We start from the raw sequence: 25,721 nt of genomic DNA, 5'->3' as shown, positions 1-25,721 counted from the left end.
TCCTTATAGCGCTTTGCTGCACATAGGAGAGCGGAGAAGCCGAAAGGAAAGTGGGCGTACCGTACACTAGGACAAGGCGCGGCAAGCCACTGCCGTCATCATCGATCGAGCTTGTAATTCATCTCCCGATCGACCCGTTTCCCCCGTCTTTCTCTGCTCTTCTTGTCTGCTTGATCTGACCATGACGACCTTTGGCGCCTCCCTTCCACACGACCTTCTGGAAACCCAAAGGTGGAAATGGCAAGGACCGTCGACCGGCAATCGTCTGCGCCACACGTGATCTCCTTCCTGACCGATCCCTTTTCTCCCTCTCCCCTCGGCTACAACGTACTACTACGCTCAGCTCAAGAGGGCAGTTGCTTACCGCGTAGATTGATTGCTGATGGCGGCCGGGGGGGGGGGGGGGGGGAAGCAGTTGCCAAATGTAAAAGAGGTTGCAGGCTCGCTTCGACCGAGGTAGTGTTCGTTGTGCGCTCGCGCCTGGCAGACTCGAGCCTGATCATGCGCGTGCTAAACTCAGGAAGGAAGCCCCAAAATCGAAGGTTGGTAGTGCACGCATACTTCCCTTCAGGGGAAAACGCGGGGTTGACATCGGTTGGCTTCGGGGGTTGGAAGGCGCGGGAGGCAGTGGTTTGCGTCGGCTTCGGCTCATCGGTCTTGTTGCGCGAAGGGACGTTTCCGCAGGCTGATCGTCGTGTTGGCGAAGTCCAAGTCAAAGGTGATCTGCTGGCCATTGAGCGAGCCATCAAACGTGCTGGTTTATTTCTTCCCGTGGACGTTGAGCGCGCAGTAACATTTGTGGGCTCTTCTTGGGCAGAACAGCCTCCCGCGTTGCTCGACCGAGGACATACTCTCGGTCAGCTTTCCGCACAGTCAGGCCAGCCAGCCGCAGCAACCACGAAGATATTCCACGCAAGAGCGTAGTTTGTGCAAGAGCGAACGGGAAAAATGCGCTCGCTCTCCTTTCTCGCTGTCCCCGAATTTCAGAGACTTAAAGCACCCGCTGGACGGAGGTTAAGCACTACTGCCAAATAGGGGGAATGGCAAGAGGGAGAAAGTAAGGGGAAAAAAGAAACCAAATGAAAAGTGTAAAGAAAAAAATATGGAGGAGAGAGAGAGAGAGTAACATTCAAATGGCAATGGAGGCTTTGGTCAAGAGATTGGTGTAACTTGGTAGCAGAGACGGCCTGCGATCCTCATATTGAATGCCTCTCCAGTTCCCATGGTTCAGGAATCATATAAGCCTGCTTGAATGGCGCTCAAAGGAGCTGAGAAGCAAGTCGACCTGGAACCAAGGTAACTTACTACTAATTAGTAGCACGAGTTACGGATGACCCTGCAGTGGTTGCTCGACATGGCACTCGGCTGCCAGCTGTCAGTCGAAGGCTCCGATAAGCAGCGAACCCCACTGCAGAGTGCCTTATCGCTCAATTGCTGGGGAAATTTTGGAATCGCAAGCACGCTGCAACACAACAGGCAAGGCCAAAGGTTGCCGTCCCCAACAGTCCAACCCAAAAGGAATCCCGTGATTCAACCTAGGCACAATGGGCCGTGAACTCCAAAAGCGCAAGCGGCGCTCCTCGCGCCCCAAGATCAAGATGCCCAACCGGCGCAAGAAGGCGCTCAACCCGCTGGGCAACGACATTATCGCAAAGAACTGGTTCGACTCCCCCTTCCCTCCCTCCCTCCCTCCTTCCTTCCCTTCTCTTTCTCCGTCTCAGGTTCCAAAGCCGCTAACCCGCCACTCCACCTCCCAGGAACAAGAAGGAGACCCTCTCGCAGAACTACAGCCGCTTCGGCCTGGTCGCCAAGCTGGGCAAGACGACGGGCGGCACCGCGCCCAACAACAAGGCCCTCCTCCGCCCCGCCGCGGACCCGCTCGCGGTGCGGTCGGGCGACCACGGCCTGCTGCAGGTGCGCGAGGTCAAGGTCGAGCGCGACAGCTCGGGCCGCATCACGCGCGTCCTGCGCGGCGACAACCCGCTCAACGACCCGCTCAACGACCTGGACTCGGACCCAGAGGAGGAGGAGAAGGAGAAGGAGAAGGCGGGTGATGGGCAACAGCAGAAGCGCCACGAGGAGTGGGCGGGGTTCGGGGACGACAATAACGACGACGGCGGCAAGCCCGAGGTGCTGCGTGCGCTGGAGCGCGAGGCCAGCCGGCCGGTCGAGAAGGCGGTGCGGCACCAGAGCGAGCGCGAGCTCGAGTGGCTGCGGAGGCTGGTGGCGCGGCACGGGCAGGACACGGCCGCGATGGCGAGGGACATGAAGCTCAACCCGATGCAGCAGACCGCGGCCGACATCAGGAAACGGCTGAGGAAAGCCGGGCTGTTGGGGGAGGAGGCCCCGTGATAATTTTTTTTTTTTTACTCGCCTTTTTTTTTACTCGCCGCTAGCGTTTTCTTTTGTTTGTGATTGGGTTTTTTTTAAAGTTTAGGACGATCAGGTGCATCGGCTACGCATTGGCTACTAAAGAAAAGAAGAACAATGGGCAAGGGAAGCCCGGAGTGTCATGTTTCCGTAACCGGCGTCAGGCGTTGTCCGAGGGAACAAATGTTTAAATTACAAATAAATAGGCAACACTTGCATGATCACGCTTTGAATACTTAGTAGCGCCTGGGGGGGGGGGGGGGGGCAAACTTTTTGAGATATAGAGGGAAGAAAGATAAGGAAGATGATGATTATTTTGCATTTTTTCGTTGGTATCTCTTTTGTGATCTACCCTCTATGAACGCCAGCAACACCAAAGCTAAGCAAAGCCGCCGCTATTCATACCTGCACAATACCCCGGCCAGGCGAGGAAGTCAGAAAATGCTCAAAGTAACTAACCCACTCCCCCAGAAACGTCGTGTAGCCATACAACTGTGGTCTCCCGTCCCTCCGGTCTCCCGCTCAGCTACTTCATCTGCCCGTTCTTTATCGTTCCAAGGCTGCCTTGGCATTCATCATGGCCTTCCGATCCGATCGTAGTCTGCTTGAGGGAACCTTGCATCCTCAAACCCATCCGCCGCCGGCGCCGCAGGGGCCGCGGCATACCGCCCCGAAGCGGCAGACAGGCTTCCGGAATGGTATTCTGTATCCTGGCCGTCGAACGGGTTCGCCTCCTGCCGGCGGAACGGGTTGTCGTGGTAGCTGCTGACCGTGCTGGCACCGCCGACGTGGCCGGCTGTGCCGGGGCCGTACGGGTCCGAGTAGTCGGAGCGCCCGCCGACGACGCTGCCAGCGCCGCCGTAGTGCGACCCGTCGACGTGGTCGTCGTGATCGTGGTCGTCCATGTTGACGGGCGCGTAGGCCTCCTCGTCGTGCGGCGCCAGCGAGAAGGCGGCCTTGTCCGGGTCGATGTTCTGGCTGCTGAGCTGCGCGCGGTCGTAGCCCGGCAGGCGGTGGTTCCATTGGTAGTACTTGAGGGTCCAGACGCTTAAGAAGGTGGTCACGCAGAAAAAGAGACTGTGGTTACACAACCAAGGGAGGGGAAGTTGTTTTGTCAGCCTCGAGCCGGCATGTCCACAATGCGGGTGGGGGTTTGTTTTTTGGTTCGAGAACGCACAATACAAAGACTGCCATTGCGACAACGGCCTTGCTGACGCTGCAGGCGGTGCCACAAAGATTCTTAGAGTTGTATGCGGCCTGGGTAGAGAAGGCCGAGAGCCAGATGATGGTGTAAAGGGTGTCGACCACCAGCATGGCGTGAGGCTCGGCGATCTTGCGCGTGCGTGGGAACCGCGGGGCCATGATCAGGTATATCCAGGCCGGGATCGAGAGGAAGAACTGGGGAAATATCGAGGTCAGCACTTTCCACCAAAAGCCAGATCCGAGACAGGGTGCGAAGCCGTCCATACCACTCCAAAGGTCCACCCATTGTCGCCCACGATCCTTGACTTGTCGGCCCTGAAAACGGCAATCTCGAGACACCACGACACGAAGCCGAAGACGATCTGGAGCGAATGGAAAACCAACTTGAAAGTTGGGATCCGTTCAGGGTCGAATTCGAAGTCCTCCCACATTATCGCCTGGCCGGTAGTGCGGTGATAGCTCCTGGCTCAGAAACGGAACGATCTGGCGATGCGCAGTTGTCGGCTCGGGCAGGGACGCAAGTGCGCAAACAACTCAAGTCGCACAGGAAGCGAGGGTATACAAGATGTATGCAAGCTGCGCTGAAACAGATGATTACACAGTAGATTGTCGAGAGAAGGCAGAATGGGACGAAATCGGTGCTTGACAAAGTGCAGAAAGATGGACCAGAACAGAGCCGCGCGGTGCGTCCCAAAACAGGGCCAGCACCCAGGTTTCCACGACACAGGATGATGGATCCCAACACAGCCCGCTGGGCTTTTGCCCAGGCGACGGGAGAGCCTTGGCAGTGGGTTGCACAGTGCCGAGCCACACTGAATGACGTTTGCACAGCAGCCGTCGGCAACAGCGTGCCAATCAAAGATGAAACGAGAAGCCCATCATGGGTCATTCCCGCGGTTTCGCGCACGAGACAGTCTTGATGATTCCTGTCACCCCTCGATCGTCGTCTATCAAATCGCCAAGCTGCAAAGCTAAGGCGGCTTCATTGGTGTCTTGCGCAGTATTAACACAGTACATACAATCAAAAAAGCCTACTACGGAGTTGAAAGGATTTTGTTAGTGGCTCAGCTTGCGCTTTGTTTTCGCTCCCAAGCAAGCAGAGGACGGGACTGATCTTGGTGCATCAGTTTGGGAACAACCTGAAGCAATCAAGGAGCATCGTGGCCGTTTTGGATTGACAAGACAACCCATGGCCCAGTCAGGCGAAACCAGAGATCAATCAACTGCTGGTAGACGCAGTACAATCCATCGTCGGAAACCGACACCATCAAAGTTAAACTTACGCCGTCGTATGTTTTCGACATTCTCTAATCCGTAGGCACTGTGCAAACACAACATGTATGGCGGCCTCTGTGCAAAGTTGCGCATCCACGTAACAAGCTTGTGTTGACCCCTCTTCTCCCTCAGATCGCTGGCCCAGCAACCACGGCCCACAGGCGCTGACGACACAATTGCCACGCCCGGTGCCAAAAATAGCAGCAATCCGAGCGTGGCCAGGTCAGCTACCACTTTTTATCCGGCGGTCTCGCCCGGACGGCCGTGGAATGACCGGCCCGCCCCGGAACCGGGCAGCCATGTCGCCCAATCCCGACGTGATCCGGACCCGAGAATTGACTGAGGTACGGAGTAACCCAGTGCTGAATCAATGCACTCTCAAACACCCAAAGTTCTGTAAAGAGGTGCTTAATTACTGGTTCTGAAAACGTCAGATGAAACCTTATAATTAAACCCTACTCGCCTTATTCGACCAATTCAACCAACCCATCAGTTTCCGGTGTCGACGTCGTCTCTCCCAGTTCAACGATATCAGAATCGGGGATTCAAACTACATGCTTGCTCTTCTTCTGTCTGGGCTTGCTTGTCTTGCGTGTTCTGGATTGACTCCATCTCTCACTTGAGTACTCAACATTCCATAGACATAATTACATAATCTAGATGTTTGCCAAAACCTGAGGTTTCCTCTATTATTCAGGTAATTATTGGCTCCTTCAACGCTCTTCTCATCAAGTCCAAGATGCGCAGACCGCCTAAGAAAAAGAGGTGTGGAAGAGGATGATGGGTAAAAAGCCAGGAAAGAGTGAATGGTGATTAATTAAATGATTAGCAAGATGAAAGAGGCAAGCGCGCGACTTGCGGTCAACGAGCCGTTCAATCCTGGAACATTTTCCACTTGACCATCCTCTCCCTGAGGTCCAACACCTCCTCGCCATCCACGCTGAACGTGCCATCCCCCCTGTGATGGAACATCCTCCCGCCCTGGCCCGGCATCAACGCCGGATTGGCCCACGCCTTGACGACCCTCAACACCCACAGGCCGTACTTGTCCACCATCGCGTCGTCCTCGACCACGCACTCCACGTTGGCAATCACATGCTCCCCGCCCACCAGCGGCGCGCCCACCCTCTCCGCGGGCAGCGCGGCGAGGCCGAACCTCTCAAACTTGTTTGTCATGCCGTCTTCGGCCGCGCTGCAGTTGCCAATGTCCACCGCCGTCTGCGCCATCTCGACGCTCGGCACCGCCAGCACGCATTCCCGCGTCGCCCGCAGCCGCGCGTAGGTCGCGTCCCAGGGCCCGATGCACGCCGCCACCAGGGGCGGCGACCCGTGCTGCAGCATCATGTGGAAGCCCATCGTCATCAGGTTGATGTCGTACGCCGCCGCCACCGCCGCCGCCGAGGAGGAGGAGGAGGAGGAGGGAGTGGAGCTGTCGTCACCGCTGGGGCTGCCGGCCGGGGACGGCGCCGGGCCCGTCGAGACGAGCAGGACGGGGCCCGGCTCGATGAGGCGGTAGACCTTGGACGGTGGGTAAGGGGTGAAGGGGGCTCTGATGGTGGGCCCGCGGGCGCGCGTTCGGGTTGAGGAGGGCGTCTTTGTTCCTTTACGCTCCGGCTCTTTTGTTGCCTTTGGCAACGACTTGGATTTGGCGTTGCTGGTACGTCTGCGCTTCTTCAGTCCCATTCTATCCAGATGATGGAGCAAATGCAATCGGTAAGGTGGGCAAATTTGAATTTGGGTAATTAATAGCTCAAATGCTGCGGTTGTCAGTCGCCTGGGAGCTACGCAGTATTATTAATTACCGAAAAGGCAGGGTTACGAAATGGGCCGCAAGTTACTCTAGGCTGGTGATGGTAAGAAATTAGTGAGAAACGCGAAACAACTACAGTCTGACGTCACATTACTCGACTTGGTCAGGATAATTGAGAGGAAGGAATAGGGCGGAACAGAAGAGCGGGAAACGGCTTTGATTTCGTGCACTTTGTTTGATTTGCGAACTGAGAATAATTAATTAAATAATTCATCTAGTCAGGTGACTCGATCGGCGCCGGATTCAACGAGACCTTAAAGCTATTAGAAAGATGACGTTCCTGATATTTCTCGTGCTTCTCCTGCCCCTATCAAAGGTATCGCTATGCGGGTGAGTCCCAAAACAGAGGGAGTAAATCTTTCCTCTTGCTAAAACAGCTCGCTGTAGCTAACACTCGGGACGGGGGTTAACTTTGGCTGCCTTGCGTGCTGTGGGTATTAATAATTATCTAACATTATGGGAAGGTGCATTTGGGCCGTCGTTAACAATTGTCAAACCCACGTGCCCAACAGTGAAACGATTTTCTTCTTCGCACACCGGATTCGCGCCTTCTCGTCGTGCGAGACCGAACTTGACGTCGGCGCCCTTTGCATGGCTTGCAGTCCACAGCAGCATTAAAGTCGACTTATACGGCCAAAGCCACTTAGCGGAGAATTAATATCTACGCTCCTTGTACGAGCGCCGATTACAACCCCGGAGCGCCACTATAATTAAGTCTCATAAACGGAACCTCGGGCACGGATTCAGATCCCTAGTATGTTCGCTCACTCGGGTGTCATATGAGGGGTGTATCGATCTATTGAATACACGAATTTCTTTCCTCAAAACGCCAAGGAAGGAACTAATACTCTAATATTAGACTTTGCAAATACATGAAGGCAAACTAAAGCTAAAGATCCTCCGCGTCCGTTTTTCTTCCCTCACTCACTCCTGCCAGCGGAAGCGACTCTGACGCAACATCCCAATCAGTCCGGCGGGCAGCAGGCCCTGGTCTACCACGTCAATGCCTCCGAAGCGGCCGATCATGTCCTTGTGATACAGCTGCACGACCCACTTTTCGTAGGGGCTCAGTTCGTCCCACTTCACCAACCTCTTCTGGGCAACAAACACTGCGGCGATCTCGCCACTGGGTTCGAGCAACGTCTCCTCCGGCTCGCCGATCAGCTTGCGGTAGACGTCGCCGAGACGCCCGACGGTCCGCTCGCGGTAGCGGGTGTACTCGGCCAGCGACATGAAGGGTTCGCTCTGCAGGTCCGCGAACTCGGGCTTGTTGCGCCAGGTATCGGCGTCCAAGGTTGTGTAGTTCCGGGGTGCGGCGTCGTCTTCGTCAGAAGAAGAAAAGGAGAGGTCACCTTCGAAGCGGGCCTTGGCGCGCGCGTAGGCGAGCTCCTCCGCTTCGAGGTACTCATCCATGAGCTTCTCTGGATCCTCGGTCACCTCCCGGCGGTTGACGAGGAGGAAGACGAAGGGGTTCTGCAGGCCAAGACCACCCATCGAGGAGGGCCAGTAGAGGTAGCCGTCGGGTATGTCGGATATGGGGATGCCGAAGCGGGAGGAAATTGTGCGCTTCAGATACTCGACGACGCCTCCCGGGTGGTCGGGGAAGAGCGCGGTCTGGATGCGCTTGAAGGTCGCCAGCATGCTGTCGATGTGGGCGCGGCCGTAGCAGTGGGCCGGCCTACCAAAGTTGTTGGAGAAGAAGCGGTGGCCGTAAATGTTCCACGCCTGGATGTAGTCCAGCACGCTCCGGCAGGCGGACAGCTGCCGGCGCAATTCGTTGACGTGCTTATCCACTTCTTCCTGGTCAATCAGGAAGCGGCCGGTGGCAGGATCCAGCTTCAGAAACCCCCATTTCACGTCGCCTTGGGGAAGCGAGCCCGACGAGGCTGTGGATGCGGCCGTGTTCTTCTTCGCCACGATGAGCGCAGAGCCCGTCTTGTCCGCGTTAAGCTCGAGGCCCATAATATCGGCGAACCTTGTGACGATACTCCACGCCTTGCCGCAAGCGTCGGAGCTGCCCCAGAGCCACATGTCATCGTGCAGGCGATATAAGCGCGTACCGGACGCCTGCTGGTTGACGGCGTAGTCGAGGCAGAACAGGATGGACTCGGAGAAGAAGTCGGCCAGGGGGGTCGAAATGAGCGTTCCGCGCTTCCGGGTCCGCGCAGCAGTATCCGGCGGGTCCTGCTTGAACTTCAAGTCCGTCTCGAGCACTCGCCGGAAGAAGTCGATCCACTCCGCCTGCACGCCGAAATATTCGACAACGGCAAAGATGGTGGAGTGCGGGAGCGATGGGCCGAACCACTTGAAGTCGGAGCGGATGACGGTAACGTCGCTCCCCAGTTTCGTCCGCATGATAATCTCGGTCTGGAGCCGATGCAGAAGGTCCTGGACCACGGCGACGTGGCTCGGCTTGTTGTCGCCCTCTTCGTCTCCGAGACTGCCGTACGAGCCCCTGACCTCGTCAACCGACGTAGGCAGTTGGTCAAGGAGAATCCGGCGGAAGTGAGAGTCTCGCGCTGCCTGGACGGACTTCGGATGGAGAAGGGTGGTCGTGTCAAGAAAGAAGTGGCGGCGACGGGCATCCGCCTTGGAGATGAGCTTGGTGTCGGGTTTCCAGACGCCCTCTCTCTCGATAAAGCCCATGAGTGCGCCGCGGAGTTGCACCGCCCACTGCAGGCCCACGTAGTAGACAAAGATGGAGTGCAGTAGGTCCTCGTCCGTGTAGAAGCGGTACCGGCCGTTGAGGTTCCGGCGCTGCTCCACGACGAGAGGAGCGCCCCAGGTCCAGGTTGCGATGGCCGACATGCGCATGTTGAGCACGTCGGCGATCTCGGCGAGGACCACCTTGTTCGTCTTGAAGTCCCTCAGGGTCGTCCGCTTTTCCTCCGTCAGGATGTCGCTCCGCAGCATGCCCGCGATGGCGGCCTCGAGCGTGCTCTCGTCGAAGTGGACCCGATTCTTCCACTCTTTCTGCCACGACTCAAAGCTCTTTCTGACGTCGTCCAGGGCCCGCTTGGCCTCCTTGGACGAGAACACGTCGTCGAGGTACGCCTTGATGGCCGTGCCGTCCGTCTCCTTGGCCTCGAACACGTACGCCTCCCAGGTGGCGCGCTGCTGGTGCATCTCCTCGCGGCCGACGACGACGACGTCGGAGCCATCGGCGGCGTCCGCGTCGCTGCTGCCCGACGCGATCCACTCCTCCACGAGCTTGCCGTAGAGCGAGGCGAACTCGTATCTGTTGGTGAGGGCGTCCATGTAGTGGCGCACCTCGGCCTCGTACTCTTTCAGCAGGGGCTCGCTGACGGACGGATCGTACTCGGCCTGGTCGAGGAACTCGTCCAGGCTCGACAGTGTCGGGCTGTTTTGGAGTCCGAGAGACCGGAGTTCCTCGTACCCCTTGAGCAGCTTCCTGGTTCTCTTGGCCGTGTCGCGCTCGGCGGCGACATCCTCATGGAGGGCGCGCTTCTTCGTCTTGTACGCTTCCTTTTGCTTCTGTAGCTGCTCGAGCTTGATGGTTGTGATGGACGACAGCGTCTGTGACAGGATGTCGGTAGAAGCCATTGTGCGGTGGTGGTGTATCCTCGTCAATTGGGCAGATGAGTCGTGTGAAGGAGAACGAATGGGATATGTGAGTGAGACGTGGGGTGTCAGCGTTGTCACAAAGGAATGCGCTACCGCTTAAAACGTCTAGGGTACAGAGGGAGGTATGCTGCCTTGGTGAGGCGGAAGAGTGTTGTTGTTTCTGTTCCTCAGACATCTTGGAAGGAGAGAGGTGTCGCAACCGTTTTATAACCCGGCGATTGACGCTTGAGATTGTGCGTGGCATTGGGTTGGTGACTTCCGAACAACACAAAGCCCGAGGAGGACGGCCTCTGCTTACACGATGGAGTCGAGGAGAGTAGGAGAAACGCACGAGTTCGAGGACGGATGTGTGGAGACGAGGATGAGGACGGACAAAAAGGTCAGCACGGCGTGACTCAAAAAAGGAATTGCCCCTGGATCAACCATCTGTGTTTTTCTGTTCGCCGAGGCTAGAAAGCGCATCTGCAAGAGCTTCGGCGCAGCTTGGGATGAGCTATGTAACATACCTGCTTTGCACAACTTTCACCTAGCGGCGCAACGCCGGAAGGGAATTGCCAAGTCAAAATAGGTTGCCCGTCAATGAGACGGAGTCATACCGACTTACCGCCCTTGCAAAAAGCCAAACAACTTAGCCCACGAACTTCTCAGCAGTCGACCACAAACGCAGCGCCAGCCTGAACGAACTCTCAGACAGAGAGGGCAGGAGACTTGGGAAGGACGTCATCATCTTGGCAAAGGAACAGAGGGAAGGCCAACATCTCCTGAGAGAAGAAAAAAAAAAAAACCGATACAGGATATGTGTGGAACAGACAGAGAGATACATAGCAACCCAACCGCCCCAGCTCGCTCGCTCCCGCCCGCACGCTAGCTAGCCATCATGATATCATGTCTTTTCTTCTTGTCCTTCTTCTCCGGTACTACACGTCCTCTCCTTGGTAGAATGACAACTCTCTCGGAGCGTCACAGGATCGCATCGATCGCATCATTTCGTCTATGCATATCTCCATCCATCCATCATCACGACATGACGGAACCCGCCCGCCCGATGAAAACCATCATCATCAATCGTCCATGGGCGCGTCCACGAGCGTGACACTATGTTGATGCGCATGGCGGGCACCGCCTTGCTGTTGCTGCTGGTGGTCCTGCGCCTGTGAGGACGACTGGGATCCGCTCCCCGTATGCTGGTGGTGCGGCGGAGGCGCGGCCGTCCGCGCGGCCGCCGAGGCCGCGGGCGTCACGCGCCGGCCGGACCCGAAGCGGGCGCCGCTCCGCCCCAGGCTGTTGCGCTTCTCCACCGTGCCCTCCTGCCCCCCGGCGGCGGCGGCGACCTTGGCCAGTTGCGGGTCCGTCGCCGTTGCGGCCGAGGTGGACGGCGGCGTTGCCGGGGTTGCGGAGGCGGCAGAGGCGGCGGCGGCAGCAGCAGATGATGATGATGATGCCGCCACGGTCGCGCTGACGCCGTTCATGATGAAGTTGCCGTCGGACGGGTGGCTCAGGCCGATGCTGGCGTCCGACTCACCCGGGACCTCGAGGCTGGTCCGCTTGGGGAGGTTAGGGCCGAGGCTGGTGCGCTTTCTGTGCTCGCTGGTCGGGCTGGAGATGTTGCTCGTCGAGATGGGGAACCGGGTCTCGGGTCCGCCGACGCTCCTGTCGCGGCGGTGGGCACGGGGGCTCGGGGCCGGCGAGGTCGCCCGGCTCCGGCTACCGCTCGCCTTCTCCAGGATTGCCCGGTTGCGCTCCTCCATGTGCGCCTTTCGGTTGCTCTCGTCGGTGGAGATTGCACGTGGCCGGCCCTGGTTACCCTTGCCAGAGCCAGACGCGTTCATGGTCGACAGGCGCTTCAGCTCATTGAAGATGGCGTCCTTGTGCGCAAAGAGATCCCGGATCAGGCGATAGGCGTGCTTCTCTTCCATGGTGAGCGACGTCTCGGTGCGAGGACGCAGGATGCAGGGGGCGAGGGTAGTCGCTAGCTTCTGAACGTATTCTTCGTCTGCCGACGTGAGGTCGATCAAGCGCGTGAAGTGGTTCATGCAAGCATCAAGCGTCGCGATGTTGGTGAGGCGTAGCTGGGAAAGGGTCTGCTGCAGGACAGGAATGCGCGCAGCATCACCCCCCTCCGTTGCCGGACTATTGTAGATGGTCCGGATGATTTCGTAGACGTGCGAGGAGACGAGGGAATCTGGCACCTGTTGTTAGTGTATGCTCTCTCTATCTAGCCACTCTTGCCGACGAGCAGCGGGACATACCGGGAAGTTCGAGGAGGTAGAGCTTCAGGAGGCTGGCGACCGTGGGTATATCAAATTCGGCAAACATTTCAAGTGCGGGCGGTTGTCCGTTGTTGACCTTGGCCCTCAGCTTGTGTGTCTGGGAAAGCGGGACGTCCACCAACCACACCCCTCTCCGGGCTTCGTCACCCTCGAGATCAGGGTAGTGATGGTCCAGGTAGGTAAGAATGGTGGTGATGATGATGGGGACCCGCTTCCGGTCGGCCCTGGCGCGGGCCTCGAGGTCCACGCCAAACGTTTGGTCGTCAACCTTGTTGTAGTAGTTCTCGTAGACCACAACCTTGGGGATGAAGCTGCCCGTGCGGTAGTTCTCCAGGAGGTAGCGCAGGTCCCCGAGCGGCTGTACCGTCTCCTGGAAGAGCATCATGTTGTCGACGGTGGCTTGAAGACTCGGAATCACATTGCTGATGGTTCCGGAAAAGTCCAGGATGACCGTCTTGATCGCCTTGAGCCGGTCGAGCTCGCAGCGCTCGAGGAACTTGAGGTGCATGTAGATCGCCTCCTCCAACTCGCAGCGCATCTCGTCCAGCTTCTGGACCGCGACCTTGTAGCGCTCGTCGGCCTCCCGGGCCTCCCGGCGCATGCGCTCGGCCGGCGTCTCGTTCGGTCGCGAGGTGTTGAGGACGTCCCACTTGGCCAAATACTCGGTCACGGTGCCAACCACCGGAGAGTCACCGCTCTCTGATCCGCCCACGGGGATCGAGAAGGTCCTCCCGAGCGCCTTCTTCTCCGGGACGCCGGCCGTCTCGAAGGCCTTGGGCCGCCATTGGTAAAACATCTTGGAGCTGTTTGCGAACGTGTTGCCCACGTTGCCGACCAAGCGCAGGAAGCCGTGAGTGACCAAGTCCTGGCCGATCCTCTCGGCGTGGCTCACGCTGGTGGCTCCCATGTGCTGCTGGATGTATTCCACGATATCGGCGCCGGCAGAGGTATTTTGGTACGTCCCGAGGATGGGAACCTTGGTCTCGCCCATCTTGATGGTCGCGAGCATGTGCGACAGCATCTTCTTGACCTGTTCTGGGGTATACAACACGTCGCCAATCTCGAGCGGCTCTTCCTCTTCTGCGGGGTCCTGATTGACCTTGATGGCCGGGATGTTCTGCTTTGGGCTCGACTCGGGGTCTTGGAAGGCCAGCTTGTTCTCCTCCTCGAGGTCCTCGACGAGGCGGCACTTGTTGAAGTAGTTGCTCCTGAGCTTCTTGACGGTCTCGGCCTGCTTGTCGTGGGCTTTGATCCGCGCTTGCAGCTCCTCTTGCGAGTCTTGTATCCGGGCCTCGTGGGCTTCGCACCAGCGGGAGAAAGGATTCACCACCAAGTCGCGGATGTTTTGCGCAATCTTCTTGTGGTTCCTGGACGCATCCTCCATCTCGGCTCGTACGCCCTCGTACGCCTTGCGCACGCTGGCGCCATCGTCGCGGTCAAACCCGCCTTGAATCTTGTCGACCGCAGGGGCGATCTCGGAAAGCCGCTGGCCGTAGATCTCCTCGGCTTCGGCGCGCATGCGGGCAATCGTCAGGACCTGCCGGTTCTCGACGATGCCTTGCTGTAGCTTGCCGAACAGGACGCCCAGTCCTTGCACTCAGTTAGTTGTGATACGAGCGCTGAAAAGATTCCTTCTCTGTCACCCCCTTCTTCTTCTTCTTCTTCTTCTTCTTCTTTTTTTTTTTTTTTTTTTTTTTTTTTTGGGGGGGGGGGGGGTCGGCTTACCTGCGGCGTAGTCGTTTGACCAAAACGATTCTGCGAAACCCGGCATCTTCGCGGAGTGCCGATTACGCGCCTCTGGTCGTGGTTCCTGCTCTGCAACCTAGGCAGCGAGAGAAACAGCAGTGTATGTGTTCGTATGCGTGTGTGTGTGTGTGTGCGCTCGTCTTTGAATAAAGGTTGGGATTCTGCGAGCCAGTCGTGGCACAGCTCCGAATCTGGCGGTTGCAGGGGAGGCTCTGAGTTTTGCGTCGGTTTGGGACGGGAAGTCTAAAAGCTGAGGCTTTGGCAGTCAAGTCTTGGCTTTGCGCGCCGGAGGTCGAAGGTGACGACGACTTTGTGGAAAAAAACAAACTTGGAAGGCTTTCTGAGCAGCCGGTGCAGAGAGATTCGGAGGCGCAAAGAAGACGGCCAGCAACCGGCTACTGCGCTGACGACAAAGGAGGTTGAAGCAAGAAACCGCAAGTCCGCGGGAAAGGGTTTTGTGTCTTGTCACAAGTCTATGAAGCTGGCAAGGACATTTCGTCTGTTGGAATACGGACCCGGCCCAAGCCCAGATGCAAGCTGCCCAGCAGGAACCCCACGTCCCATTGGACGGGGCACAGGGCACCGAGCCTGCCGTTGTCAGAGACGACCTGAGGTATCCAGCCTGGCGAGGCCACGCTGGTCCAGCTAGTTAGGCCCGGGCCCCAAGCCGTGTGTTCCTTTTGGCCCCTGCAGGACGAAGTACCAGGGTCTCCCCCGATAAGTGTTTTTTGGGGACCCAAGCAGGGTCTCGAGCACACACCGACAACTGGAAACGCAAAACGCAAAACGTAAAACGCAGGACCAACTGCAGGTGAAGGGCTTTTTTGCATCGAGCAGTATGCACAGTGCTGCACCAGCGTTCGATAGCTAGTCTAGTGTTGGGGGGCAGTGCAGCGGCCGCCAACCGATGCATGTCTTGGTCGCCATTTCCACCATACATGCGAGCATCATGGGTCAAGCGCCGACTCGTGCACTTCGTACAGTAATCCGTACACACTGCATGAGTGTAGTTTTTATGCTAGTGTAGTTATGTTTCAAGTACGGATTACAGGACAGCACTTGAGAGAACATGCACCTCCACACCACTGCTATCAGTGCTATGCAATTGGTGCCTGAATACGAATGGCTAGTGTATATATGAAACATGACGTAACTTACACCCTTAGGTGGGTCGACCGTTACAAGGGGACAGGACCCTACACTAAGGGACAATGACACCGTCGTGGGAGAAGGAATACCAGTAAGCTCGATATTAAGCAGAGATTGCTACGCAGTAGACACCCAACTTTGCTCAGGGCCAGATGCGAAGCAGCGCTGCCCAAAAATTGACAGAATGCGGACAAGGCTGTGTCAGCGTTAGTAATGGGTCACAAAAACAGCCTGGAATCCTTGAGAATCCTGCGACGGAGGCTCCCCCATCGCCACGCCAAGAGTGATCCAAAAGAGAGGGGCATGCAAGGGTTACGGAGGCTTGTCGTCGGGTGCGGATTGAGTGGGATCCCTGGGGAGAGAAGTACTAGTAAAGGAGGAGCGGGAAAGTGAGATAAAAGTAATTGCATCCTCACGGGGAGCCTGAAAACAAATCTGTAAAGTTCGAACAAAACTGTTTGAAATATGGAAAATACCTCAAGTGATGGCAGCTTGAGCATTTATTTGCTGTTCCCGTATTTTCTCGTACTTGTCATCGGTTCCCTCATTCTGTATTCCGAGCGGGGAGTATTCCGTACCCGGCCGCGTAATGCGTGCAGTACGGATTACTCCAGTTAGTTTCTTACCGAGTGGGTTTACCTACCTACCTGTACACTAAGGCCATACCTATTACCTAGATTCACTAGCACCAGTTTAAACCATTACTTGACCATTTACTAGAGCTACGGAGGTACTTCGTCTACTTGGACGTATTCCTGTACAGCATCACAAACAGCAGGGAGTCCTGCTGTCAACGGCGATGACGAGCGTCACGGAGCTCCCGGGGCCCCTCGCCAGGATGGGGCAAAAAGCGGACCACTCCTCCGGGCAAGAACTTCGTGCTCGCCGGAGGTCCTGGGTCGCGAGAGCCGCCTTGTATGTGGTACTGCCCTTATTCTTGTTCGCCTGGTTCGTCCGATCGGCTGGCTATTCCACATGCTTCGGTCACGGGCTTCCCTTCTCCTCGACCAAACACAGAAGCATCGAGGCGCGCGTCAAGCGTATCCTGCGCCATAACCCCTTGATAGGTATTAAACCGGCCCCGCATCCCCACCACCTCTTCACTCTTCACCCTGAGAAGAGAAATCTCATGTTAAACTGCGCTGGCAGATGGTCACAATGACCTGGCCATCTGGATCAGGGCGTATTACAACAACCACATCTACAATGAGACCTTCAGCAAGCCCTTCGCGGAAGGTGGCCTGGGCGGTCATATCGACATCCCCCGTCTTAGGGCTGGCTTGAACGGCGGCGCCTTCTGGAGCGCCTTCTGGCCCTGTCCAGCAAACGGATCCGACTATACCGATGAGAATTACCATCGCAGTAAGCCCAGCCCTTTTCTTTTTTCTTTTTTTTTCTTTTTTTTTTTTTTTTTTTTTTTGGCTTCTCACACACCATTCGCCTCTTATCTCATCAACTGACTTGTTTTATCCCAAGCTGTCCAACAAACCCTCAACCAGATCGACCTCCTCACCCGCCTGCAGCAAGCCCACTCCGACCTCTTCTTGCCGCCGACTCTCACCAGTCGCCAAGCCCTCCACCGCTTCCGCCACAGCCACGGCCGCCGGCTCATCTCGCCGCTCGCCATCGAGGGCTTGCACCAGATCGGCAACTCGGCCGGCGTGCTCCGCCAGCTGCACGCCCTGGGCGTCCGCTACGCGACCCTGACCCACAACTGCGGCAACCGCTTCGCCGACGCCGCGCTGTGGGAGCACCCGGCGCCGCGCAAGGCGCCCCCCGTCTGGGGCGGCGTCAGCCCCGCCGGGCGGGCGCTGGTGCGCGAGATGAACCGCCTGGGCGTCATCGTGGACCTCTCGCACACCAGCGCCGACACCATGCGCGACGTCCTCGGCGGCGGCCGCGACGGCTGGGAGGGCAGCCTCGCCCCGCCCATCTTCAGCCACTCGAGCGCCTACGCGCTCTGCCCGCACCCCCGCAACGTGCCCGACGACGTGCTCGACCTCGTCGGGCGGAGGAACGGCGTCGTCATGGTCAACTTCAACCCGGGCTTCATCTCGTGCGTCGAGGCGCCCCACCGGGACGACGGCCTGCCGGACTTTTACCCCCAGAACTCCACGCTGCAGCAGGTCGTCAGGCATATCCTGCACATCGGCCGGAGGATCGGGTTCGACCACGTCGGGCTCGGCAGCGACTTTGACGGGATCACCGAGGTGCCCGAAGGGTTGGAGGACGTGTCCAAGTTCCCGGCCCTGGTGGCCGAGCTGCTGAGGCAGGGAGTGAGCGACAAGGACGCCGCCAACATCGTCGGCGGTAACGTCCTTCGCGTCTGGAGGGATGTCGAGGCTGTCGCCGAGAAGTTGCAGAGGGCCGGCGAGCCTCCACTGGAAGACGACTTACCCAGGCGCATCGCAGCGTTCGACGGTGTAGATGGAGAGAACTTTGAAGATGCGACGGCGTTTGCAGCCCAACAGAGGGAAGGGGAGGGGGGACGGGGGAAAAAGTCAACCGAGAGCTCTTTCTTTTAGCCCTGTGTGATATTCGAGAGCTCTTTCTTTTAGCCCTGTGTGATATTCCGTAGTGCCGTAGTGTACATACATAGAAACACACGCCGGTGTGCGCCTTTGCTCAACCGGGGATGACCACCCATCATATCTATCCGCCCCGAAAAGAGATTACCCGCGAAAACATCCGCCGGCAGGAGGGGCAAGGCAAAGCACAAGTAACTCGCCTGCGCCCGCAGTATATCTATACCATCATCGCCCATGACACGCTCCTCCCTTCTTCTAACCCTTCCGTTCGACCTTGTTGAGCTTTCTGGCGGTATTGATTTGGTTCCTCGTCCGTTGGCCGCGAACTGGCAGGCCCATGGCGTGTCGCCTGCCGCGGTATGTCCCAATGTCACGCAACCGCTTGATGTTGTCTTGGACTATCTTCCTCGCTTCATTCTCGATCGTCATTGTTGACAGCTCGGCGGTCAGGGCTGTGACGGTCTTGGGCGGGAGGGTTCCCACCTTCGCGCGCGGGTGGATGCAGTACTTGGCCAGGATGCGCGCTGATGTTTGCGGCCCCAGGGCGTAGAAGGATTCAAGGGCTTTCTAAAGGAATGATCCCATGTCAGCGTGCTGCGGGGGAGAAACCGCCGGGGAGGGGAGGAGAGATGCAGCAGCGCACCTTGACGAGCTTGTTCTCGTTGAAGTTGACGCCGAAGATGAACACCTGGGGTTGCGGTTAGCACGGCTCCGGGACGAGTGTTCGATGGTGAGGGATCGGCACCATCTTGATCAATTGTAGTCAGACACCCTCGGCAGGAATTCCTCGGTAGTACGCCCAGGACCGGCAACAAGTGACTTTGCGACGACGCGAATCGAGACTCGAACTGCAGCAGGGACTACGGATACTAAGGCGGATGTTGCCGGTTGAAAATCCGGCCGAGCGGCTTGCCAGTTGCCCACGACCGGCAGACACCTGTCTGCCGAGATATTGATCCCCAATGTACTGTGTACACTCGAAAATGAAAATGGAACTCGCACTTTAATACCACTCATTCACTCTGTGCCTGCCTGTACTTGAGCACACATGCTGCGCGCAAATCATGAGCCAGTTTGCGACGAGGCCAGATCGGCCACTCCCATACTCGGATGAGTTCTCCTCGGCAGACGAGTACGTGGAAGGCCTGTTGCACTTCGCTGCCCACTCGGACCTGTTCCGTTTTCTCTGCGGCGGCGTCCACATTCTCGATTTCTTCACCACCGAGCCTGGCCTATTTGCCGCAGCTGTGCCCAAGGACTGGCAGGACTACCTGCTGCAAACAAAACCAATCGACCTGTTGGACTTTTTGATGAGAGATGACCTGTCTTCGATAGCCCCTGTTCCGGGATCTCTCACCCCACCCGAGTCGCTTGTTCGGTATGTGAAGGACGTCAGAAGGTTCTCTCTGCAGCGGTCGTTCCGCCCCAGCAGGCCGAAGCTGCCAGTTCTCCCGAGGCATGTAGCGCTCGGGATGAAGACCAAGAAGATCCACGAGGTCACGCACTTTGCCGGCTACATCGACAGGCTGGCCGAGGATGTTGCGCGGGTAACTGGCGCCGAGTTCACTCACTTTGTAGACTTTGGCAGCGGGCAAAACTACCTCGGACGGACGCTTGCGAGTCCGCCTTACAACAAGCATATCGTTGCCGTGGAGAGCAAGGAGGCCAACATGGCCGGTGCCAAGGACCTGGACATCCTGTCGGGGCTGGCCGAGAGGGAGAAGCGGGTGCGCAACAAGAAGCTCTACCACCGAGTCCGCGAGACCGTCGACCCGTCGCTGCTCAAGGACGAGGAGGCGCTGAAGCGCGCGGCAAAGGAGCTCGGTGCACCGGATGAGGATATCAACACCATTGACCTCAGATCTAGAAAGGAGCTACAAGCAACGTACACCACCGAGGAGGGCAAAGGTACTATCCAGTACGTCGTCGGCCGCCTGGAACATGCCGACCTGACCGACGTGCTCTCCCAACTGCGCGGTCGGGAGAATGGGGTCCGGCAGGAAGACCTCCGTATGATGGCCATCTCGATCCATTCTTGCGGTAACCTGTCACACTACGGCATCCGTTCCATGATCATGAACCCCTGCATTCGGGCCGTTGCCATTGTTGGCTGCTGCTACAATCTCCTCACCGAGAAGCTGGGTCCGCCAACGTTCAAGCCCCCGTTCAGCCGGCCGACCCTGCAGCCCCTCAATGCACGGGTTGTTCGGGAGTCGGAGAGAAGGGACCCTCAAGGGTACCCGATGAGCGAGCGGGTATCGACTTATGGAGGTGACGGCATCCGGCTCAACATCACCGCCCGCATGATGGCATGCCAGGCGCCGCAAAACTGGACCGACCAAGAGAGCGATGCCTTCTTCACGCGCCACTTCTACCGTGCCGTCCTGCAGAAGATCTTCCTTGACAGGGGAGTCATCTCCAGGGTCTTTCATGGTGAAGAGACCGATACAGAGAGCCCCTTTAACTCGAGCACAAACCCCGTGGTCATCGGCTCGTTGCGCAAACAGTGCTATACCTCCTTTACGGCCTATGTGCGGGGAGCGATTGCCAAGTTGACAACCAACCCGGATTTCAGCCAATACAGCCAGACCATCGAGGAGAAGATGGGCAATATCACTGACGAGGAGATCGCACAGTACGAGGAGGCGTTCCGCGACCGGAAGCGGGAGCTGAGCGCGGTCTGGAGCCTGATGGCCTTCAGCGCTTGCGTCGTGGAGTCGCTCATTGTGATAGACCGCTGGTTGTTCCTCCGTGAACACTCCGATATCGTCCGCGACTGCTGGGTCGAGACCGTCTTCGACTACCGCGAGAGCCCTCGGAATCTGGTTGTCGTCGGTATCAAAAAATAACACAAGAACAAGGGATTAGATGCGATCGGAAGTTGCACCGACCCCCCTTGCTTTTTTTCAGTCGGATAGTGGCGGCAAGTGGCGGCAGACCCCCTTTTTCCAATGGCCGAGGCAGCCCTCATCAGCTTCCACAACAGCGCCGCGCCCGTCACACACAACTTAGCACCGCGCGATGGCGGCTCCTTATGTCGAGCACCTTCTGCAACCTAGTACGGCCTCCGGCAAATTGAACATTACCACTTGATGATCATCAGAGCAAGAGGGAGATAAGAAGCAGTGCTCCAGTGGACTAGAACCCACACAACCTGGCACGGCCACCTTGTCTCGGCTGCCACGCGTTCAACAACACCTGGTCCGGCACCCCGCCTTTCACTCTGACGGTGTTGCCCTGCTCGACTTCCGATACCACCCTCGTGCCGCTAGAGGTTGCGTCTCGAACCGGCCATGAAGAAGCCGGATGAGGACTGCGACTGGATGTACGCTTACAGTCTCGTAGATGGGGGCCAAGGAGTGTCCCATTCTCCGCTGGCCAATTCCCTCCTCAATGGTGTCAAGGAGTGCTCCTGCCGAGACCCCTGTTTCCTAGCACCTCTGGCGGACGCATGTACTGCCCTGGATTTTCCTACAGGCTGGGAGAACCAATATCCGGACCCAAGCTGTTTCCGACCCCACCTTCGCCTCTACTTGGGGGCCAGTACCCGTTTGGCGATGAGGTTTGTGATGCGCACCACCATGCGGGGTGCTGCAAAGCCGAGAACCACTGCAAGGCAACCGGCAATGTGCTGGTTCCGTCGATTGGTTGAGCTCTCTGGCCGGTTCCCTCTCCAAAAGCGTATGCGCCGCTTTGATATGATTGGCGCTTATACTTATTCTCCTTTAGGTTGTTTTCATGATTACCCTTTTCCAGAAGTCTGGAAGCATCAACTGAGGCTACAAAGTATATTCTGCCGACACCGTGCTACCCTCTACGCCCCCACGCTCTGGCCCACCATCTGCAACCAGCTGCAATCTGGTGCTTTGTAGCTCCCGTGCTTTCATGCAAGGTCTCAAGAGAACCCATTTACACGATGCTTAGTACGCGCAGAGCTCAGGACCACGTGCTAGCACGATGACGGGCCAGCAGGACAGCTCTTCCTCGTCCACGATCCGCAATGGGGTGGCAAAAGCTTCATCCACGAGTTGTCGATCCGATCCCGATTCCTAGCAATGGCCACCCCCTCTATCTATGGGGCTTTTTCGAGGGCCCATCAAGGGCCCATTTCTTATCTATCATCTTACCTCTCCGTTTTACCCGCTCTATTCGATATCTTGGGCCGTGGCCCGCCTCTTCCTCGACAACCTGAACATTTTTTTCGGGGAGTCCACACTGCACTATCTGGAACATAAAACACTGGGCGCTCAACACCGAGAGGATCTGTTGCCGAATTGTTTGTTTTGGCAGTGAGCTGGCGTCACCAGTGTCATCCGGACCAAAAATAACAACACGGACCGGCATCTCTGCGTCACAGCTCACCGCGCTGTTAGCGAACTCCATTGGAAAGTTGGCAATCTCCAGGCTACATCTCACCCGTCAACCTGCATCTCAGTTCTGTATCAAAGCGTTGCTTCGTTCTCATCAGTGCAATTCGTTTAAGGGCCAGATCCTGGCAAGTACGGCACCCTCGGCTCTCGGAACTTGTTATCGAGACAGAGTGGGCACTACCCCTCGTTCTCGTTACTAGATCACAACTCTATTTGATATCAGCGATTTTTTTATGGTCACGCCGCTGCATTTAACTCAAGCATTCATCTCTGCAATTTACTCTCCCAAGGAACTGGCGTTGGTGCTGTGCGGGACAGATAATAAGGGGGGTTCGGAGACAACCGGGTTCATTCCTCCTTAGATTTGCGGCGTCCGCACCCAGAAGCCAATAACCCGATGCACGAGCATTGAACGGTTCTTCCCAGGGGCACGATCATCACTGCCGCAAGAACACAGCCTGGAATCATGACTGCACAAGTGTCGTTCCTGGTAAGGCCAATCGCTGGTTTTGTTACCCGCAGTACCGTTGCCCGTCAATGGTGGTTCAGATATAACGACGATCCCCGGTCAAGCTCGTCAAAATAAATCTGGCACCGCGTCTTAGAAACTGCATCTAAGGTTAACATCCGCCACATAGGACGGCACCCTTAGCCTGATCCACATACCCCTGGATCTTTACTCTAGCCTCCTCCAGCCGATACTCAAGATCCTCCTTCCGCCCAGCCAAAACCCGAGCCAGCGTGCTACAGGGGGGTGGACCATCGAAGACCACAGCCATGGCTTCCTCAACATCAGCGTTACCCCCATCGAGTGCTCCATCGTTTGCAACTCGTCCTGGGCTTCCTCCGTATTTGAGCCGGCCATCCATCGCCTGCCCAAGGATCAGGCCAAGACAGTTGCCATCTCTAGAGACACATACGTCGCTCTCAGCGTGTACGGCACGGACATGGACGCGGGATCGAGAGTTGCGGAGTTGACGTCGCCGTTGGCACTGGCTAATATCCCAATATTTTTCATTACTACCTATTGTATGTGTTTTTACCCCTTATCGCATGTTTGGGCATTGTTTTTTTCCCCATTCACTTCGACCGTTCTACGTCTCGGCATATCACTTGGTAACGGGGAGTGGGTAGGCAGCATGGCTAGGCTAACCTTGCCTCAGACTCTGACTTCATCCTGGTGCCAACCAAAGACCGCGAAGCGGTTGTCAAGACCCTCCTCGCCCGAAATTTTGTCTTCTCCGACGACGACCAGTCGCGTCTCGTATCCGCCAACCCTTCTCCCACGTCAACGGCTCATCACTTGGGCCTTGGCACTGCCCGCGGCAGAGCACCATCCAACCCGGAATCTCAGGCCGACACCGTAAGCGACCTCCAGCAGCGCACCTTCGACCTCCTCAAGCGACGCCACGTGACGCCGCGCATCGAGCCGGGCCTCACCCTGGTCCAGTGCAGCGGGATCCGCGGCGCCGTGACCCCCTCCTCTCACCCAGGGCGCTCCCGACGCGGCAGCGGCGCCCCCAACGGTGGCTGTGGCGGCGGCGGCGGCAACGGGAGCAGCGGGTGCGGCGGCGGCGGCCCCGGCTGGGTGGACACGGTCGACACCAGGTTATACACCGGCATCGTCGCGGCGCTGGCTGCCCAGCCGCGCTTCCTGAGCGTCACGCTCGCGCAGGATGACCCGCCGTCGTTGTTGGTGGATAAGGCCCTGCTGAAGATCTTTGGGAGCGCGCTGGTGGGTCCCATGGGCGAGGGATGGATGGAGGAGGAGGGGGAGGAGGAAGGAGAGGGAGCGCTGGTGCCCATCTTTCTGGATCTGGCCGACCTGCCGTTTGAGGCTACCGGCATAGTGTCGGGCGTTGCGGGGAGGCTGGTGAGGGAGCTGAATGCCGCGGCAGGGAGCGGGGGGAATGGCTCCGCAGGTGTCGGTGTTGGGATCGGACTGGGCGCCGAGTTGTCGTATTTGTCTACGGCGAGGGCGGGCGCGGTGATCTTGGGGCGGGAGCAGGCGGCTGTGGCGTTGGGAGTGTTGAAGCCTCTGCTTGCCGGGGAGGAAGGGAGTGAGGGCCCTAGTTGAGGAAAAACAAAACCAGTGAAGATGTTCTGGACTTTGGAGAAAAAATGGGGGGTTATTTATTTTTGTTTTCTTCCCCGTTCGCTGGTATATGTTTTTCCTTAGGTCGCGTTTCGCAAAAGGGTTGTCGTTATCGGGCAAGTGCGAAAAAGGAACCCCGTTCTGTGGCCGTCCGCATCCCCCCCCTCTTTTACGTATCCTTAGTATAAAATACCACCACCAACGGCTTCTCATCTCCCGCCTCAGATCTTCCCTCTTCCGAGACGGCTTGCGTGGGCCATCAACTGTCATTTCCCCCCTTTCTTCTTCCCACCTGCACCCCCAGCGGCGCCTTCTTCCTTCACCAACCCCGCCCTCACAAAGGCGTCCCTGGCGGTCTGGTTGATGAGAGCAAACCGCCTCGGCCCCAGCTTCTGCCCGCCGTACCAGCGCGTGACGACGACCATGGTGTCCCACAGGTCCATAAGCTGCATGAGATGCAACAGGCGGCCGCCGGCGGCCGTCTCCCCGTCGTCGTCGCAGTCCTGGAAGCTGGTCCCGTTGGGGCCGCGGATGCGCCAGGCCGTGATGTTGTGCGTCGCCGTCCGCACCCGCTTGTCCGTGGCCAGCAGGTGGGCGAGGAAGTCGGCCGCCTGGGAGGGGGAGGTGACGGGCGCGCAGCGGGCGACAAACGTCGACTTGCTCTCCACGAAGGGCGCCGAGACGGTCCAGGGCGGCGGCGGGCCGAGACCGAGGGCCAGAGAGGAGGAGGCGGAGGAGGACGCGGCGGTGCCCCGGCCGCCTTCGCCTCCTCCTCCGCCTTCTTCTCCTTCTTCTTCTTCCTCCTTCCTCTCCCCCTCCCCCCCTTCCTCCCCCTTCTCCCCTCGGCCCTCCCCGGCGGCCGCGAGCAGCTCCCGCACCTTCTCTATGGCGTCAAACAGGCACACCTGCCCCGGCTCGTACACCTCGCCGACGGCATCCCGGAACAGGGCCAGGTGGCGAGCGGCGGCGCCGCGCTTGCCCGCGGAACCGGCACTGTGCGTCCCCAGGACGGCCGGCGGGACGTCCGGGTACTCGGGCGGGAACTGCAGCCGCAGCGAGGCCGTGTCGCCGGGGAGGGTCAGGACGAAGACGGAAAGGTCGTCGTCCTGCTCCCGCGCGAGCGTCCCGTCGCCGAAGATGGAGTTGATGGCTTCTATCTCGTCAACCAGCGCTTCGGACATTTTTTTTTTCTTTCTTTTTGCAGGGGGGGTGGGGGGCGGAGCCGCATTGGGATGCGCAGCCCAAGCTGGTTTGTTCGAGTTTATGTTTAATGATGGTTGTGGTGGAGATGTACTCCGTAGAGTGTTGGTCGAAGAAAGT

At 57.9% G+C, this 25,721-nt stretch overlaps 10 protein-coding genes across 10 annotated transcripts; 4 read left to right on the top strand and 6 right to left on the bottom strand.

Moving 5' to 3' along the window:
- Nucleotides 1-1,284: 1,284 nt before the first annotated feature.
- On the top strand, nt 1,285-2,616 carry MYCTH_2301098 (uncharacterized protein). The gene is made up of 2 exons (XM_003661522.1): nt 1,285-1,660; nt 1,758-2,616. Exons 1-2 carry the CDS (start codon nt 1,545-1,547, stop codon nt 2,350-2,352), a joined length of 711 nt encoding a protein of 236 aa, XP_003661570.1. The 5' UTR covers nt 1,285-1,544; the 3' UTR covers nt 2,353-2,616.
- A 13-nt stretch (nt 2,617-2,629) lies between these two features.
- On the bottom strand, nt 2,630-4,292 carry MYCTH_2301096 (uncharacterized protein). Its single transcript, XM_003661521.1, has 3 exons — nt 3,840-4,292; nt 3,548-3,768; nt 2,630-3,447 (listed from the first exon to the last, which is right to left on the bottom strand). The coding sequence occupies exons 1-3, from the start codon at nt 4,002-4,004 to the stop codon at nt 2,946-2,948; spliced, it is 888 nt and encodes a 295-aa protein (XP_003661569.1). The 5' UTR covers nt 4,005-4,292; the 3' UTR covers nt 2,630-2,945.
- Nucleotides 4,293-5,209: 917 nt separating this feature from the next.
- MYCTH_2301095 (uncharacterized protein) lies at nt 5,210-6,673 on the bottom strand. Its single transcript, XM_003661520.1, has one exon. It carries the CDS (start codon nt 6,529-6,531, stop codon nt 5,722-5,724), a length of 810 nt encoding a protein of 269 aa, XP_003661568.1. The 5' UTR covers nt 6,532-6,673; the 3' UTR covers nt 5,210-5,721.
- Nucleotides 6,674-7,497: 824 nt separating this feature from the next.
- On the bottom strand, nt 7,498-10,379 carry MYCTH_2301094 (uncharacterized protein). Its single transcript, XM_003661519.1, has one exon. It carries the CDS (start codon nt 10,220-10,222, stop codon nt 7,583-7,585), a length of 2,640 nt encoding a protein of 879 aa, XP_003661567.1. The 5' UTR covers nt 10,223-10,379; the 3' UTR covers nt 7,498-7,582.
- Nucleotides 10,380-11,025: 646 nt separating this feature from the next.
- MYCTH_2301089 (uncharacterized protein) lies at nt 11,026-14,759 on the bottom strand. The gene is made up of 3 exons (XM_003661518.1): nt 14,239-14,759; nt 12,493-14,103; nt 11,026-12,425 (listed from the first exon to the last, which is right to left on the bottom strand). Exons 1-3 carry the CDS (start codon nt 14,282-14,284, stop codon nt 11,305-11,307), a joined length of 2,778 nt encoding a protein of 925 aa, XP_003661566.1. The 5' UTR covers nt 14,285-14,759; the 3' UTR covers nt 11,026-11,304.
- Nucleotides 14,760-16,072: 1,313 nt separating this feature from the next.
- Nucleotides 16,073-18,103, top strand: MYCTH_2301088 (uncharacterized protein). Its single transcript, XM_003661517.1, has 3 exons — nt 16,073-16,475; nt 16,558-16,770; nt 16,885-18,103. Exons 1-3 carry the CDS (start codon nt 16,208-16,210, stop codon nt 17,931-17,933), a joined length of 1,530 nt encoding a protein of 509 aa, XP_003661565.1. The 5' UTR covers nt 16,073-16,207; the 3' UTR covers nt 17,934-18,103.
- Nucleotides 18,104-18,191: 88 nt separating this feature from the next.
- On the bottom strand, nt 18,192-18,624 carry MYCTH_2058620 (uncharacterized protein; the record flags this gene model as incomplete). Its single annotated transcript, XM_003661516.1, has 2 exons — nt 18,192-18,503; nt 18,580-18,624. Coding segments are annotated over 2 exons (357 nt in total), but the record flags the coding sequence as incomplete, so codon positions are not given.
- Nucleotides 18,625-18,927: 303 nt separating this feature from the next.
- Nucleotides 18,928-21,007, top strand: MYCTH_2301086 (uncharacterized protein). Its single transcript, XM_003661515.1, has one exon. The coding sequence runs from the start codon at nt 19,001-19,003 to the stop codon at nt 20,783-20,785; it is 1,785 nt and encodes a 594-aa protein (XP_003661563.1). The 5' UTR covers nt 18,928-19,000; the 3' UTR covers nt 20,786-21,007.
- Nucleotides 21,008-22,772: 1,765 nt separating this feature from the next.
- MYCTH_2116960 (uncharacterized protein) lies at nt 22,773-24,383 on the top strand (the record flags this gene model as incomplete). Its single annotated transcript, XM_003661514.1, has 4 exons — nt 22,773-22,796; nt 22,945-23,335; nt 23,470-24,054; nt 24,094-24,383. 4 exons carry the CDS (start codon nt 22,773-22,775, stop codon nt 24,381-24,383), a joined length of 1,290 nt encoding a protein of 429 aa, XP_003661562.1.
- Nucleotides 24,384-24,667: 284 nt separating this feature from the next.
- MYCTH_100777 (uncharacterized protein) lies at nt 24,668-25,582 on the bottom strand (the record flags this gene model as incomplete). The annotated part of the gene is made up of 2 exons (XM_003661513.1): nt 24,668-25,063; nt 25,280-25,582. 2 exons carry the CDS (start codon nt 25,580-25,582, stop codon nt 24,668-24,670), a joined length of 699 nt encoding a protein of 232 aa, XP_003661561.1.
- Nucleotides 25,583-25,721: the final 139 nt, after the last annotated feature.

Source organism: Thermothelomyces thermophilus, chromosome 2, assembly GCF_000226095.1.
Source record: "Thermothelomyces thermophilus ATCC 42464 chromosome 2, complete sequence".
Lineage (NCBI taxonomy): Eukaryota > Fungi > Ascomycota > Sordariomycetes > Sordariales > Chaetomiaceae > Thermothelomyces > Thermothelomyces thermophilus.
The sequence above is the reverse complement of the archived record's forward strand: the minus strand, read 5'-3'. Positions and strand labels throughout refer to the sequence as shown.